The following is an 18561-nucleotide window of genomic DNA, read 5'->3' as shown; positions in this document are numbered from 1 at the left end:
AACCAGGTTTTGGAGGGAGGCTCTTCCACAAAACATTAACTGATTATCTAAATTTGAAAGAAAAATCTTTGTATTAGACCTGGTTTATAAAGTCATAAAGGATTGTTACTCAATGTTAATTTGCCACATACAAAAGTTTTGTGATTTGATCTCAAACTGGAAAAACTCTAAATGTTACAAAGATAGCTGTTTTGATATCACATCAAAAAAAATAAAAAGTTCCTGTCCTTTTGAAAGAGCTTTTTTGTAGGTCTATGTTACCAAAATATTTCTAGAATTTCATGCACTATCTGTGCATTTTAAACAGTGAAAAGGAGTTTGCTTTCAAGGATTCATTCCTCTTCTTTGCACCTGTCTAACGAAAGAGATGGGTGTATTTTTGAGTTTCAGTACTTATTTGATGCTGCCAATGAAGAATCTGGACAGTATGAATTTGATAGTAAAAAGTATGAAACCAAAACAAGCTTTTACCAAATAATATTTGTCCTACTGCATGATTTGTGTGTGTACGCAACTTAAAGTGAAATCAGATTTTCTATTGGTTTTGACGGTTGGTCATGCAAACAATTTGATTATAAAATTGTGGTAGTTGCTTTTTTGCACAAATAACTTTTAGATTGTAATTTTTACACACGAGCAACCAGATATGTTGTTTACTTAAATCAATGTAGACTTACTGCAGAATGATGGCCAATCTTTTAAGAGGTCAACTCTTAAAATATGTACTTACAGGTTGATGTATGTCTAGAATGCCTTTAAAATGTATGATAGTCCTTCATAGCATGGAATTTTAACCAGGATAAATACAGCATAGCTGATTCTGATTAGTTTAAAAATAGACCGTATTCAGAGAACAGTCTTTCTAAAAGTATGCACAGGTTCAGAGCATGCATTCAAAACATATCCGCACCATTTCCTGTTCTGCTCTGCAAGTGAACGATGAGTCTATTTAAAAGTGCATGACAGGATCAAAGGGATTAGGGCTGACCAATAATTTGGGAAATCTATTGATGCATGCTGTCAACCACAGTGGAGAGAGTTGGGATTCCCGACGTGCGACAACTGCCTATCAATTGTTTGAGTGGCCAGTTCTTATGCCACCTGAAGCCAACAGTGAAGGGTGATTTCTGAAACAAAAATGGCTGGGTATAAATGTAGGTCTAACCTAAAGGTCAACTAAGGCGGCTAGGTTGCCACCACAGCACATCAAAAAGGAAGTTGCATGTCTTTGTCTTGAACAAAAAGTTCTGCCACTTTACCCCCCCCTTCTCTCTATCTTAAACACACTCACACTCATGCTATAAAACACACACACACACACACACACACACACACACACACACACACACACACACACACACACACACACACACACACACAAGGTTACCCACCTCTCCCCTCACTTACCTGACAACATTGGGGTGCTCGAAGGCTTCAAGCTGCCTCAGTACCGCCACCTCCCGGATGGTGGAAAGAGGCATACCCTCTTCCTCCGTCTGGACTCGAACTCTTTTTAGGGCTACAAAGCGTCCCCCGTTCTTCAAATCTCTCGCCTTGTACACTTTCCCATAAGCTCCTTCTCCAATCTCGGCCACAGGCTCATATTGAGTCCCAGCACTTTCTCTGTCCATTTTTGCTGATTTTTTTAGTTCCTCGTCTCTTGTTGAAAATATTGCGGGGAATCCCGGCGAGGGTGACGAGCCAGATAGTTTCTCACAAAGGCATATTCACAGAAAAAAGTTGGCACACGCAATGCCTAGATGACAGGGAGACACAGATGGAGGAAGACACCATCTTTGTCAAATGTGGTCAAATTTTGCTCCAGGTAAGCAAGAACAGGGTTGTCATCATGTTTTATTCCGACTAACAACACAAGAGACCCGTTGCGTCCAAACTTCCACTCCTCCTCCTATTACGCATAGCAACTCATGTCCTCCTACCACAGACAAAAAAGTGAAATAATTCAAATAAAATGTGTTTAGCCACTTTTTTAATCTAGATTGCGAATAATAAACTGTCTCGCGCATACAAAAATTCACTCCGCGTGCAATGTTGTGAATCTCATCAGTGCTGTCTTTCTGACTAAAAGAAATAAAATAAGAAAAATATGAGAGAAAACAAACTTAAAGCACAAATCGTACACAACGAGCCTTTTAAAGCTTTCGAAATGGAAAAAGCTAACTATAAAGCGTCATGTTTTATCAAAGTGCGTGCATGAGGCGACACAAACTGCGAGCACGTGGCTGTCTGATTGCATTGTCTGAACTTCCTACAGCAACAGTCCATTTAAAACACAGTAAAACCCAACTTTTGGAAAAGAAACCACTGTAAGTGCATTAAACAGTACATTATCGGAGTTTTAAAATGTTTTTCACCAACCAAGACGGCTTCTTGTAATTTTTTCTAATTTAATTGCGCGTGGGCTCAAATTAGCTAATTAATGTGAATTCTAGAATGTCGGAAATAGATGTTTTGGGTTTTTTACAATGTGGCTGTGTTGCAAACTAACATTTACATTTCATCAATGTAACTTTTGCACAATAATCTGCATAAATATTCACGCCATGAGTGTTTACCTTAGTTTATGGTGTCAATAAACGTCGGCATGTCCGATAAAACGCTGAGAAGACACTTGAGTGTCGGATAAAATGTCCTGCACCAAACGCATCACTGTCCACTGTCCTCCATGCGGGGGCCACACAGGTAGTCGGACGACGCAGCCTCTAACCCCCCATCCCTCAAACTACACCAGCCCAGGCACAGAGACACTCAAACGAGGGAGGAGGAGGTGGTGGAGGGGGGGCAGTACGAAAACTTATACACACACACTCTCACTGCAACTTTGTGGGTGGGGGTGTCGAGGGGAAGGGGGTGTAGCCTGTGGGGGGGTCATAGGACAAAGGCAAACGCGTGATACAGCCCTCTAGAACCACGCTCTTCTTTGGATTTTCTCCTCTCTTTCTTCTCCCCTTTTTCTTCCATATATCCCCGGATAGGCCCATGCCACCGCAGCCCCGCTCGCCTGTGTGAGCTCCGTCTCTGCCTGGCTTTCCCACGCCGGCTGAATGTGGCCTGACCCCCTTCAGAGAGGTTTGACACGGAGCGGGGACATTTCCGCATTCCTCCCCGACTACAAAGGCTCACCGCCTCCTTTTTGCTCTCCCTCGGCCTCCTCGGTGCTTTACCATTCATAGTCCTCTCCGCGGGTTTTGTCTCCCGTGTCAAGCTCGGGAGCACTGCGGGGATCGGAGAGGGGAGAGAGGAGGTGCGTTGGATGGACGGCCACACTATCTATCTCCCTCAAACTATTGAGGAGCTCCTGCAGGAAACAATGCGCCAGCGGGGATGCGATGTGACAAGTTCGCCCTAGGTGGACCTGAGGGGTCAGGTTCAAGGCCCGAAGGCTCGATCCGTGGCAGGGGGGACTCCTCTGCTCGGGTGGTCGTTTGCATCGAGGCTCATGCTTTAAGAGAGGTGACCACGTGGTTCTGGATGCTAAAAGATTAGATCTGACATATGAAAGCATATATGATCATAAACGTTAGATCAATCTTTGATTTATCGGGAAAAAAAAAATTTAAAGTGCACATCATGTAGATAAACAACAGAAAAAGGAAAAAAAAAAAACTTTTTTTCACTCATCTTTTTTGACCTTTTTGACCTAACTCAACTCTTTAACTCATACTGAAACCTTCAATAAATATTAAACTAGGATCTAAAATGGATTTCAATTAATCTACATTTAAAAGTCATTTTAAAGACTCATTGAATATCAACAGTTTAAATATTTAATGAATTCCTGAAAGTATAAAGAAGTTTTTTTCTGTCTTCTCACTTTATGAAAACTTAAATAATTTACTTTGTTTTAATATATTTTTGTTTATTTAGCTCCTCTATCTTTTTTTCTTTTCCTCCCTTTTTTGTCTAATATACCCAAATATGCTAACTATTGAGAACCAAATTGGGTCTAGACGTTGAAACAACACTTTTCTCTCTGTAAAGATTCTATAATCCCTTACATAAAGTTTGTATTTATTTATTTTTATCCCTTTCATGCTGGACACGGTTTAGACATGACAAGACTTGATGTCAGATTATCCCAATGAATAGCCAATTACAGGCGTGTAACCCAGCTCCATTATCATAACTTCATTGAAGGCGTGTTTCAGAGACGCTCAGAGGATCAGAGGAAGGACATTCCTCCAGAGCTCAGATGCAAACTTCTTCTGCATGCTGCAAGTTGGATTCTCTGATTTACATTGAAAAGGTTAATTCAGGGGAGATAATTACATGGAAGAATGTAAGCTGGTGTGCCCTTCAAATTAATAGGTAACCCCAAATTTAGGATATTTGCATCACAAAAAAAGAAAAGAAAAAACAGACAGTGAATCCCACACCAATTACTGTAAATGTAGTTGACATTTTTTCACCATCATTGTTCATGTGAAATCAGCTCTGAGAGACGACCCCCCCCCCCAGCTGAATTCATTGACATGCAGGTTTCATGTTTGTTTGGAGAATTAGTCAATTAGATCAGATATGAGCAGTTTAGAGATATATGAGAAACACGCTTGCTTAAAACAAACACAACACCACAACAGACATAGATTAGTCATTTATCTGACGCATACAGGTTTTACGCTTACTGCCGTCTGTGTGTGTCATGTTTTTATCTTGATGAGGCAATTTTGGAGAGTTTTTAAATGAGATGCAGGAACAGGATGGTCCGATAAAGAACATCCTGTTCTGGGAACAACACGGTGACCAAATATTTAATATTTAATCTTCTGCTTTCAAGAAGTTGGAAATAAACCTTGCAAATGTGGATGAAATTTAAAAAATGGTTAAACAACCTTTTAAATCATCTAGTCATAAATGATGACACTTTATTCTATCATCAAACATCTTTCATTTGAAGTAACACTGACTCATTTCATATTATGACACTTTACTTCAAACTTTTTACAAGACACAGACTTCTTTTGTATTTCCAGCCACAAATTATTGCTCAAGATATGCTCATATGATTTATTTACTTGTTTGCACTGAAGTTTCATTTAACAGTTACTTTTAATACAAACATGCAAGATGTGTCAACGTGTGGAAAAAAGGCTCAGTTTTTGACACTTTAAGTTCTGCTTTTCAGAATTAAAGTAAGTACAGTATCATCTGCAAAATGTTAGAGTAAAAGTTAAAATATGGCTTACTGGTATGCAGGGAAATTGTCATCGTTAGATCTGTGTTTTAAGTTGGAAAGTTCATAACACTGTTGTCGCTGATGACTGGAATTAGAAAGTTAGTTTCCCCAACTCAAGAGCATGTTTTTTTTATGATTGAGAAAGCTGAAAATGAAGCAGTCATCAGCAAAGATGTTTTCTGAATTGGTTGAACAAATGCTCACACCAAATGTGTGAAAAAAAAATCAAAACAAGGTGAAGGAAATCTTTTACCGAGGAAAAGTCAGAGTCAGAGACAGAATGAAATTAAAGCACCTAAACCACGGTGAGACAAGTGATACAATGAATGAGTTCTCTCAAGGGCTGCACGGTGGTGCATCGGTTAGCGCTGCAGCCTCACAGCAAGAAGGTCACCGGTTCAAATCCCCACCTCGGCCGGTGGGTCTTTCTGTGTGGAGTTTGCATGTTCTCCCCGTGCATGCGTGGGTTCTCTCCGGGTACTCCGGCTTCCTCCCACAGTCCAAAAACATGCTTACCAGGTTAATTGGTCACACCAAATTGTCCCTAGGTGTGAGTGTGTGCGTGCATGGTTGTCTGTCTATGTGTCAGCCCTGCGATTGACTGGCGACCAGTCCAGGGTGTACCCTGCCTCTCGCCCAATGATTGCTGGGATAGGCTCCAGCCACCCGCGACCCTGTAACAGGATAAGCGGTATAGAAAATGGATGGATGGATGGAGTTCTCTCAATTAAATCTGTGAGCTAAGAAAATCTTGATTGTCTTTCTTCTTCTCCTTCTTCTTCTTCTTCTTCTTCTTCTTCTTCTTCTTCTTCTTCTTCTATTTTTTCTTCAATTTTTAAGAGAGAGAAAGAGCTTGTTGAGAAATTATTAAGTGGTAGAAATAAAAGATTAGTTTATTGATAGGTCTACTGATTGATTGTTTTGCTGTTGCAAGAGTTTGTTTCTTCTTAATCTTTGCTCTTTAATAACATTTTGGATCAATTAAGCTTTAACCGTTTCAAATTCTCTAAATGAAACCATGTGGGAAACATAGGGAATTAATCAGGTTCAGGGGAAACTGCTATGGCAGATTTTTGATCCATAACACGACCAGAAGTCCAACAAAGAAACTGATACATTCAGGGTTTATTCTTGGCTAATGTGTCTAATCAATAACTTGAACATAACTGTTCAAAATCTTTATCTGAATATTTTAATGCAGCTATCAACTATATAAATACAGTAGCTAGCTTGTCTGTAGCAGTGTCAAATGTGCAGGGACAGCTCCTCACACTTTTTTCCCATCCTGAAAAGGGGTTTTGTCTTTTTTTCTTTTTTATTTCATGGGAAAAAAATGGAAATCAGTGAGTTGAAATGATAGTTCTTCAGGAAGCAATGAGCTGTTTCCGATGTATGAGCAGTCTACATGTTGAAATAAACTAGAAAATACTACAGCAAAAAAAAAAAAAGGAAAAAAAAAGGAAACCAAATGATGTACCTATAAACTTAGGCTTTGTGTGGTTGACATTAAAATGTGGAAAAGGAGTGCCAGTCCTGTTTATTACCTTTATTTATAAACATTTTAAGATCATAATTTTTGATTTTAAAGCACTTAAACTGAAAGCTTCATCTTTAGCGTTTCTGTCTGTTGTACACAGCCAGCAAAAAAAAAAAAACAATGAACACAGTATGGACATTTTATCACAGAGTCGGAGAAAAAGTGTTTTTATGACATGAAACAGTCAGGACCATATGCTTAAATTTGGAGTGATGCATCTAAAACAAGCATGAATAAAATATTCACTCATTTAACCTAACAAGTAGCCAAATGCCGCTGTTTTTTTTTACCAGTTGGAGATGATTTTTACCCTGTGCTTCTATTTCCCAGCAGCAACAGATTCAACCAAACTTCTCAGCCGCAGTTTGACCAGCTTTGTCTGAACACAGGGATGATGAGACTAGTGAGACTGAACCAAAACAGAAGGAGACAGAAAACCAAAACAAAGAGCTAAAAGAGACTTCAATTTGTGCCTACAGCTTAACTTATTTTTACTGATTTAAACCAAATGAAACCAGGTCACAGTGATTTCTCAGTTTTAACTCAGAGCAGCACAATCAGAGGACAATAAAAACCCTACTAGTTTTGAGCATTTCAGGAGTCCAGCTCAAACTTTCCCTTGGACTCTGAGATTTGGAGTTCTTTATTCTTGTGTGGCTGGATGTGTTTGTCTTTGTCTTTAAATCTGAGTATGTGTGTATAGTTGCGCGTGGCAGCTGCTGATCAGACCAGCCAAGAGAGAATTAGGGCCCTCCTGAGGGGGACGGGAGAGGCCAATGAGGGACAGGTGACTCCCAATCTGTCCCAGATCTCCTTACACACACACACACACACACACACACACACACACACACACACACACACACACACACACACACACACACACACACACACACACACACACACACACACACACACACACTGCCTCTCTCTTTAACACACATGTACAGACAGCAGGAGAGATTGATCGTAGGCGTGTCTAAAGGTACACATCAGCAGATGTCACACCTGGTAAGAAACCTGATCTAGTTTGTGATGTTGGTTTAAAGTTCCCATTTCTATTGTCAGGATTAAAGGCATCACCCAGACCGCAAAGTTTCACGTGAGTCAGGTGTGATTCATCCATCAGCGGCTTAATATTTAAACCACATTTTGGGTGTAAAGATGGCACCCAGCTGACAATCTGAGTCTGTTTTTGGTCCTCTGACTTGATTTCCTCTCTTCCTCTTTCTTGTCAAGCTCAGAGTGTGTGCATGGTGTGAAAGTAAAGCCCCTTCTCTCCACTCTCTCTGCCTTGTCCTCCTCTTCTCCCTCCCGGCACCGGCCCCCCAGACACAAGCCTCTTTCTGTTGGGGCATTGCCATGGCAACCAAGCCACTAACTTGAGGAGGCGACATAAAAACCTGCTCTTTTAGGGGGACACAGGAACACCTGCCGCCTCTGCCCATCGGGGAGGGCCTGGGCTGGACGCTGGGCCACGTGCAGACACACACTGACATACAAATTCATGTGGTCTCAAACACACACACACTATCACACACAAAAACAGAGGATCAGTGTAACATTCAAATGAGACCTCTAGCTAACATCTGCTCCCCTTTGGAAGCTTATTTATCTTCCAGTAACATCTCAGGTTGTTTGGAGACTTTCTGAACTCATGTTCTCACAAAGTGTTTCATAGAAACAAAGAACTCATTGTTGATAAGTTTCATGGTTTCAGGCTCAGACACATATTCTTCCTATTCTAGCAGTTCACTTTTATTTTTTTCCCACACAAATGAATCCAGTGATGCGTAATCTTCACGATCCACCAGACACATGGTCAGCTGAGTCATCCGCTCATCCATTCTGAAACATCCCTACCTGAGAGCTTTTTGCTGTCAGCTGACCCAACCTTCATGCCACAACTTCACATCAGAGATAAGCTTAAAAGAAGAACAACAAAGGGTGCAACTCTAGACAATTGTGCTAGGAAATACAAAACAGTTAGCATTAAATTACAAAGCTAACTAGCTAATTACTGACAAACAACAATGGTCTGCTTTACAAATGACTGAATCTACAAAAGATTATTGGGATGGAGGTAGGTGCATCATGACAGGTTAACCACATAAAATTACCTTCTCTGTCATTGTGCAACTTTAGCTTGCTAGTGCTAGCTTGTGTGGGACTGTTAACTGGTGGACAATCAAATCGGAATCGAAAATGGCTGCAATCACTAACTTTTTTCTTTTCTGTCCTTTTTGTTTTTGTACTTTCTTTGTATTTTTGTTTATTGAAGAAGTTCCTGTCAGGGTCAGAAAAAAATCTAATAGATACTTTCAAAAGTACCAAAATAAATAGGCTAGCATATCCAATTACAAAGTTATGTGGTAGAAAAAATAAAATAAAGGTGGAAAAAGCATAACCTGGTGCTTAGTTCCTTTTAATTTACACAGCGCACATTTTGATTTGACATTGCAGATTGTGTTGACATTGCCTCATGTAGTGTTCCTGTTGGCCATGACTGTGTAGTAGCATTTAGCTAACTCACCAAGGTGGACAGCAGCTAGTTAAATGTTGTCAAACACACCTGTATGCTTCCTGGTAGGAGAAAACAGATACCTGTGTTCCCTCACCAAGGAAAACTACATATATTTCATTAGCTTTGATTCGTTTAGCTTAGCCTAACATAAACACTTAACAAAAATGAACCAGTGAACAAGAGGGAGATTGAAAGAGTGTTTAAACAGAGTGTGAGATTGTGGTTTTGGTGTGACTGGATAACAGTTACTTAGAACAAGTGTCAATAATGCTTAGCCCCTTGGCTTTTTTTTTAGCTTCATACTTCTCTGACATAGTATGAATGTACTGATATCCCATCTAATGTCATACTTTACGGTGTAGTTATCTCAGGTCCCAAACAGCAAAATGCTGACACCCCCATTAGCATGAACACAATGCAGTTTGACAAGAAGACATAGTTTAACTCAGGGTTGTTTCCCCGAAGTTATACGTCAGACTTGTCAGTCAGCTGTCATTTTTCTGAAGACTGACAGGTGAATCTTCATCAAACAGACAGGTCCTTTAAAGCTCCGACAGCCCCCTTTTAAAGGCCCCAATCAACAAGTGTCAGTTCGGGGTCAGCTGCCAGCCTCCTCCTGTCTCAGGCGGAATATTCTGGAGGGACTGGTGAGTGAACCTCTGGTGCCTGGCTGCTGTTCATTAAGCGTATTAATGATTAACTGAGAGTGCTATTGTCCCTGCGGGCCCAGCTGTCCCTCCTCTGCCGTTGATCCACTCTGATGCCTCTGGGCCACTAAACTGGCTCCATTCATGTGATAAAGTGACAGCTGCTCCTCACATTCCCCAGAAAATTAACTGCAGACACAGGAAACACAACTTCAGAGTATATAAGTAACATTTGACAGATTTCTTTTGTCTATGTTTCCCTGAAGGGATTTGTTAGTGATTAAAGAGTAGATCAGAGGGATTATTTCAAGCCTGTGCTGTAATAGTTACAGAAGCAGATGACAGTGTTCTGATAATGTCTGCTGTGCTGATGCATAGTTACCTTCTCGGGGATATTAACTCAGACTGAAATACTGTGTATTACATGTAATCAATTAACTCTTTCTGGGATGAGATATGAGAATGGCAAGCTATTAAATGTGTTATCTTTCCTAGTAGGATTTAATTTTATTGCGTGTGAAAGTAGATACTGGGAAAGATAAGGGCTGTTGTTTAGAGAAGACTTTGATAAGATCTTGAAAAGCTACCGCTAGTAATAAACAAATAAAATAAAATGATTACTCAGATGGTAATCTACATACATGTTTCTGTGAACTTGGCAGAAATGTAAAGCTTTTTCTTTCACTTATGCTTCTGAAAGATACCAAAATTTAAAAAAGAAAAAGGTTTACTGTGTGGACAATTTTCACGTATGCATGTTCTCCATAAGGCCCTGCTTGGTTTCTTCTCACAGATTTTATATCAACAGAATACAATGAACAATATCAGCAATCAGAACTGGTCATCCTGGGTGCAGCTTTTTTATTTTCATTACACCTGCAGTAAAGAAATCAAAGTCGTTTCATGTTTCGGTGGGAGAGACTTTAATAGCACTTTAAAACAGGCCGCTGGTGTTTTCACTCCCATCTGCGGCTCTTACATCAAGAAGATTTGTTATTGTATCACCTGGCAACACTTACCCTGCCTTCTTGTCTGTAATCAGTTGAGTGGTCAGAGATACTGTATGCGCCTGCTGTGGGAATTATGGGCCTGTGTTACTGCACAGCACATGGTCTTACTGCGTACAGTCATCCTCGTACACTCATGGAGACAGGTGGGATCTAATTACCGCTAACATGAAGGTTGTTTTCCACCTCGCTTCAATTAAAGGGTTTCTTTCTGTCTTTGTTTATGGTTTTTGAACAAGCAAACACATACTTTTCATTCCACTTTTTCCCTTCTTAGATCTGGACATTGTTACAGAAACACTCAACAGCACTAAATCACAAAGTCCAGTCTTTCAAGTCTCATAAGAAAAAGTTTTTCTTCAGCTTGTTGGAGCTGTTTGTAGGCCTCAGTCATGATTTTTCAGGCTCTAGTTGGCAGCGATGTTGAGCTAACTTCTCTTAAGTAGTTACAGTGAGTAAAGGTCGGTTAATGAGCACCAATCTTTTTTGCAAACACAGATTTGTGACATATTTCTTAATGTATTACACAAAATGTTTCAGCGTACTGTGATCCACAAAGTGGCAGAGCGACAACCCTTCAAGGTTTGTAGCGGAGAGACAGAAACAGCCAAAACATCTTCTAGAGCTCAACCAGGAGCAGATGCCTTGATTTGATCAAGCTTGGAATTTCTATGACATGGATGACTGAGAATCAGAATTACTTATTTATTGAATGAATTTGCACTTTTCATCCACTAAATTGATAACACAAAGTGATTAACATACAGAAAAAAATAATTAAAAATAAAATAAAGTGACCAGACAATCCCCCATAAACAAACACACAAACCAATCCACACCCTAATCCAACCCAGACCGCCCAGTGCATAAAAAGAACACATCACAATTGAAAATGTGTGCTCACAAACTGAGGAAACACTATCAGGACACCTAATGGGGAAGATAGAGCAAGATGTTAAAACTCAAGATAAGAGACCAAACCAACCACATTGAAAGAAATCAGTAAGATAATAAAATACTAAAAGATGAAATCAGTAAAAGAGAAAAGACACAAAACTAAAATTTAAAAGTACAGTTTTAAAAAGCTATTAGAAGCTGTGAAGTAAAGAACTAAATAAAAAGATAAACAAGTTTAAACAGATAAGATCAAAACAGAGATTTTATTATACATTATTAGAATGAGATTACTTTAAATATGAATAAATGAAAAATAAAAAAAATAAATACATAAATAAATACCCTCACAGACATACAGTTGGCCTCTTAGCATGGAGGACGGTCAACTTGTGCTGTATTTTATCAAGCTTCATGTCATTGGCAGTGGCGTCATTGAATCAACACTTGGATTGAAACAAGCAGTTTTAAAATTTCATCTTACTACAAAAAGATACACCGGGAGCTAACACAGATGCAGTCCTGCTTTAGGCTCAAAGAAGAGAGCTGCGATTGTGACTCAAACCTGTGTGTCGTTTTATTGTAGATGTCAGGTGACAAGAAAATAATTGAGGGTGCAAGCAGCTAGAAACAATTCAATCAGGAAAGACTAATAAGGAAGAGAAGACAAATAGTATGAGTGACCAATTTTAATGAAACAGATAAAGAATTGATGAGTGAAAAAGTCTTTGGCGCTTAGACCCCGCAGGAAGTGATCGTTTCAGGAGCATGAGGAATGATTGATGCTCCCGTAAACTTCCCCCCGGAGCCTAGACACTGGTGGTGGTGAAGAAGTGTGATGCTTGAGTTGAGACTTGAGGGATGACCGAGGCCTGATGGGGTGGTGAAGGGGTGGAGGTGGGTTTGAGGACCTTTTCGCTGAATGACAGCTGACCGGCTGCAGAGAGAGAGAGCATATTTAAATATGACAGCTACGACGGATTGGCTGAGAGAGAATAGGTGACTGACTTTGATTGGGAGAAAAAGAGATGAGAGGTGGAGTTATGAGGAAGTGGTTAAAGACAGACAGAAAAGGGGCATGCCAGGAAGATAGTCTTTCTGATTGAACTTCCGCTAAGCTTCATTTGGCTTTGCAAGCGATGCCCCAAAAGTTCCAGGTCCTTTGTAAAGTACTATCCCAGAAGCAGGGGATTTCAGAGGGGAGATTTGCTACCACAGAACTAAATTTAGACCTTGGTGCCTGCTGCCAAAACGTACAGAGTTCCTGGAAAGGTCCATCGTTCTTGCTGTTGAAAACCCTCTCAGTTCTTCTTACCCTATAGGAATAATTAGGACTTAAAAACATTGTATTTCTGCATCAGTGCATGCAAAGTAATTGTGAGTTTGTAATAATTCCTGTAGGTAGACAAGTCACATTTTTTACCACCTCTAAATCTTCAGAGAACTCACATCTCAGAACTTTTGCTTGACAGCCACAATTGTTATTGGAAAGCCAATAAAAGAGGAAAACAACCATACATTGCAACAAAGAAACACTAAAAATCTATTGACCAATGTAAAACTTCATCACCTTAAAAAACAACACCTCTCCAGTGTTGGAGTGGTAGGGTTTTTTTTTACACAACAATGCCCTGAGTCCTGTAGTCTCATACAGTGCCCATGTTTGTAAGCACACACATGACAATTAAAGCTGTTGAACAAAACTTTGTGGAACTCAAACCCAACCAAACCATCCCTTTTCTTTTGAAAACCGACAAACAGCCACTGGTTTGGCTTGTTTGTCTTCACACCTCTGACTGATTACATCACCACTGTGGGTGGTTAGTGGGGTTATCAAATCCAAATACCTCAAAACAAAGGACTGCCTCTATTCACTGAGAGTGTGATAGGCTAAAACCAGCTGTTGAACCACCCCTATCCCTACACCTTTCTTTTCTGACAGGGCTATGTAATCTCATACTGGTGCTACGCTCCAGTGGGAAACATTTTACCATGAAACTGGCAAATGTTTGGCATCACAGTGAGGATGTGGGGCAGAAAACATTACGTTGAATATTTTTGTGAATAGTGGTGTCTCGCACAAGAGAAGTCAGTCGCTAGTTTCTGTGAAGTGACGAGAAACATTCACACCTTCCAGGGTGAGGAGGAGGTGGATGTGGTGGTCTCTGTACGAGCCAACGGTACGTGTGTGTTTGAGCATTTGGGGGGGCCTGGTGTTTTGACTTCCCATGGCGATTCCAAAACACAAAACCCTGCTTTCAGGAAATGAAAAGCAAACCTAGAGCTTGTGTATGACATTATGCATCTGAATGTCACCTTTTCTTCTCAGGTAACTGGTGTAGCAAGGACAATATAACCCCTTTACCCTCGGATTGGTGCGAGCGTTGTGTTGTTTTCCATATCCTGCGCTTTATGACTGTGTGAAGCAAAGCCGACAAGCACAGACCTGAGCAAAGGGAGTACTGCCTTTCAGCTTGGGATTCTGGTCTGTATTAACAGCCAGCAGTTAACTGCTGCAGAGAACATAGAGGCCGCTGTGTCCACTCAGCTCTGAATGCATGCACGTGCACCCACCCAGAAAAAAACACACACTAGTTTGGTTTGTGGCGATGTAAACACCTATTTGTCAGAGGTGTGTGTGTGTGTATGTGTGTTGAATGAAACACTGTTGGGGAATTCATTAAAGTGCAATGGAATAACTGCAAACTTTCATTTGTCTGGTTAACATGGGCTTTATACTGTGGGGATATTTGACTTAGTCATGTCTGGAAGAGACAATTTTCATAACTGCAGTCTGGTTATCTGTTTTTCTTTCCCCTTTGTCTCAAGGAAGCTGTTTTCTGAGTAAGAACTTTATTTCCAATCACTCCAAAGAACCCTGACAGATACTTAGATAATACATCTATGTGTTTGGGTGTCAACTATGTAAACACAACTGCTGAGAAAGTTTTTTATCAGTGCTACACTTGCTATTCACAGATATGGTGTCACATGTGTCACAGAGAATAAGAACTTTGCATTTTGGCTTTGGAATAAAGAAAGAAGTGATTCTGCAAAAGGTAAAGACAAGGCAGGAGGGAAAATGCATGTGAATTATGCAGTTGTTTACCTTCAGAATGACGCTGATTTCAATGTATGTGGGTGTGCTTTAGGTTTTTGGGTCTCTGACTTGTAGCAGAAGAGGATCTGGGTTGCAAGGCAGCAGGATTTGACATCGGCTTATTTCCTGTCATTGACTGGGTCACATGGCAAGTGCGTGGGCCGAGATAGTGGAATGCGTTAAAGGGGTGAGGCTCTTGCCACCAGACACACTCACACACACACACACACACACACACACACACACACACACACACACACACACACACACACACACACACACACACACGCACACACACACACACACAGAAAGACAGTCTTTTTAACTGTATCCGTTCTCCTCTTAAGGAAGACTTAAAGTAATAAAATTTATAGAAGCTTGTTTATATGTTTGTTTTGGTGGACACTCAAAGTCAGGGATCAGTTGTGCGTTTTACACACACACACACACACACACACACACACACACACACACACACACACACACACACACACACACACACACACACACACACACAGTGTTTAAAGTTCAGAATAGAGAATGCTGATGTAGATTCACATTGACTCCAAACCCACGCAGTCCGGGTCAAACGTTGGGCCCATGAAGTCAATGTGCTCGTCTGATGCAGAGAGAGATAGAAGGGTTCAATGGTGCAGCAGTAAAAAAAAAAAAAGAAGAAAAAAGAAAGGAAAAAAAACTGTTGTTCACATGCAGGCATAAGGGAAAACATGCGCTGCACACACCCACACACACACATCCATGCATGCAAATACTCGGTCTGCGTGCACTGTGTGCGTTTCAAACATTCTATGTTTCCCACTGTTATAAATCTTTTTGTGTGAATGAAACTTTGTCATCCAATCAAATCACTCACAGGCCTTACAGACTCCCCCGCCTCTTTCTTTGCTTCCTGACTTCTCCTTTTTAGACCCTGCCCTCTTTCTCTTCCTCTCTCTTGCTTCTATTTTCTCTTTTCATACTTATTCTGTACTAATGCAAAGTTTCAAGGCATTTCAAACTTTCATCCATGGTGTACCATCATCTCATCAACAACTTTGTGCAAGAGTGCATGTGACCATCAGTGCTCTCATTCCCTGTGAATTATTCCTAAACAAACCTTTATAAATAGGTGTTTCAAGTCATTGATGTATTGATTTTTAAACATTAGCTGTGGATAAAGATAGACCAAGCACCTCCACTTCTACAAAAGTGACCAAAGCAGCTCCACAACACGCATCTGAATCAGGGGCTGTGAAGTGGGGATTTGCTGAGGATCTCCTGTTTGTAACACTCAGGCCTAAAAAGGTTTGAAAGGACGGAACTATGATGAAGGAAGCCATGTCCTGAGATTTCCTTGATGAGTTTTTTTTTGTTTTTCTAAGTCTGACTCGTGTCTCATCCGTCAATATGATGGCAGGCTTTATGACTTGCATGCAACAAGTCAGCAGGGGGCACTCCAAGTGATGTAGGCTCACTTTGGGTAAGTTATCATGTTTCCCATCTCCTTCTACCGCTCTTTAGTCTTAATTCGTCTTTACTCTATTTCAGAGAGTTCTGGTAAGAACTCGACTGGAAGCCACCAGTATATCACAGTAGTCTGCTTACACCCTATATGGCCCCACTGTAATGAAAGCTCCAGACACACACACTCGCACACATGCACACACACACATCAATGAACGCTCATGCACACAAGTTTGCCAATGGTGTGGCCTTGATGTGGGCTGGTGTGCTGTGTCTGCTCTGAGTGTCTGCAGCTGGAGGCCAAGGCTGCTGGAGGATAAGGAGGAATGAAGGAGGAGACGAGGAAGGATCAAAAGAAGAAGAGGAATAAGATAAAAAGAGTTTGTGGAGAGTTTTTTGGGGAATAATTATAAAATACTACTCAGTGCGCAACAATGAATAAGAATAGCTGTTTAAAATGGTGGTGATGATGATGATGATGATGATGATGATGATGATGATGATGAGGGGGAGAAGGAGGCAAACAGTCCAGAGGATTAGAGCTGTGGTGAAATGTGGCAACAGTCTCAGACATGAGCTGTGAGCCTGAAGATGGAAACTGTGACATGTTTTAGCACACCAAGAGGGCCCCCATTTGAGACTCAGTGTATATGTGTGTGCGTGTGTGCATGTGTGTGTTTGTGTGTGTGTGTGTGTGTGTGTGTGTGTGTGTGTGTGTGTGTGTGTGTGTGTGTGTGTGTGTGTGTGTGTGTGTGTGTGTGTGTGTAACTCAACTGCCCTGTCCTGGTTTTAGGGCAGACCAAAAAAACTCCACCAGGCAACACCAAGCTCACTCACTGAAGTACAGGACTGGGACAACCTGGTCCACTAACTCCATTTAATCCACTGGATTAAATATGTCAGCTAGATCCTGTTGAGTGGTTCAGTCAGTACAACTCTGAGACAAACACTGGTAGTGATCAGGGCTTACGGATTGCAAAATTTCAATTTAATTAAACATACCAAAACCACTCCCAAAACGGACATGTCATTTTATCCGTACTGCCCCTGTCGTGACCTTTTATATTTGGACTCAGTATCTTGATGCAGTCGGATCCTTCTTCAAGCTCCCCTTTTAGCTGACAGTGAAAACTCAAAATATGAAACATCATCCTCCTCCGTTAGTCTTTCTCAATATCCCCTATTATTATGTCAATACCATGTTCCCTTTTCAATGTAGACAACAACATTTGTTTATGCCTTTAGCCTTAGTAACGAGTTGGACACCTATCTGAAGAAACATGAAGTCAACTTCTTTGTAAAAATAAAATTAAAATTAATTCAAAGACAGGTTGCTGATTCTTTTCCAAGCTATTAAAAAAAGGTCATGAAGAATTCATTCCCGCTATAGCCTAATGTCTCTATAGCCACATTTCGACCAAGCAGACCGGTTCGGTTCGTCTCAGTATGGCGCGCATTTTCCGGCGTTTCCACTGATTTATCCCGGGACAAATCCCTAAAAACTGAGACGAGGCGGCCTACTTTTTTGGGACCCTCCCGTATGGGTGCCAGACTGAACTGATCTGCTCTCGGAAGGTGGAGCAACACACTGCAGACTGTTGATTGGTCAAAAGAATCATCACTTACCCCGACAACAGCTGTATTTCTCCTGGCGGCACACAGACTTCTCTGAAACAAAGCTTGAAAAGATTAGCCTTTAGCTAATTAGCCTAATTAGCCTTTAGCTCGGGCTTTATCACAGGGGCTAAAGTGTTTGTGCTTATGTTCATTCCAACCCACAGTCAGCAGTTATTCTGCAGTGGTCTGTTCAAACTTGAGAGTCTATCAATAAAATGAAGAGTGAGGTTACGTTAGCTCTGATTGGTAGATGACTGGCAGGACAGAACCAGGATTCACTAACGTTACACATTACAGACATGTCTCAGAGCACCAGCCTGCCAGCTGCGCTAAATACAAACAGCTACTAAACTACTTACAAACTGACAGTGTTTACTTGTTGTCACGTTAGGCACAGGGTATCGATGTCGCTAACATATAACTGGCTACTACAACTGTGTAACTGTACTGATATAAATACCTTACCTTGGCACGTTGTATCCAGTAAAAAGTTGTCTTGAACAAAGAAAATTTGTTTCAATCCGATCTCCATTTAATTCCAAAACTAACACACACCTCACTAAAAGTAATTTAC

The 18561-nt window shown here is 40.8% G+C and overlaps 1 protein-coding gene across 1 annotated transcript in view; it reads right to left on the bottom strand.

Annotated features, from left to right (window-relative positions):
- cdk6 (cyclin dependent kinase 6) overlaps positions 1 to 3382 on the bottom strand; it is a 36855-nt gene extending 33473 nt beyond the window's left edge. The window contains exons 1-2 of the mRNA XM_074686755.1: positions 2577 to 3382; positions 1408 to 1756 (exon numbers count right to left, since the gene is read on the bottom strand). Of these exons, the coding sequence (XP_074542856.1) occupies positions 1408 to 1631 (224 nt within the window). The 5' untranslated portion in view covers positions 1632 to 1756; positions 2577 to 3382. The remainder of the gene's footprint in view (positions 1 to 1407; positions 1757 to 2576) is intronic.
- Between the last annotated feature and the right edge of the window lie 15179 nt (positions 3383 to 18561).

Source organism: Halichoeres trimaculatus, unplaced genomic scaffold (genome assembly GCF_033239565.1).
Source record: "Halichoeres trimaculatus isolate MK-OKI-2021-1 unplaced genomic scaffold, fHalTri1.1 fHalTri1_scaffold_14, whole genome shotgun sequence".
Taxonomy (NCBI): Eukaryota; Metazoa; Chordata; class Actinopteri; order Labriformes; family Labridae; genus Halichoeres; species Halichoeres trimaculatus.
Note: the sequence above shows the minus strand (reverse complement) of the source record. Positions and strands in the feature narration are given on the sequence as shown.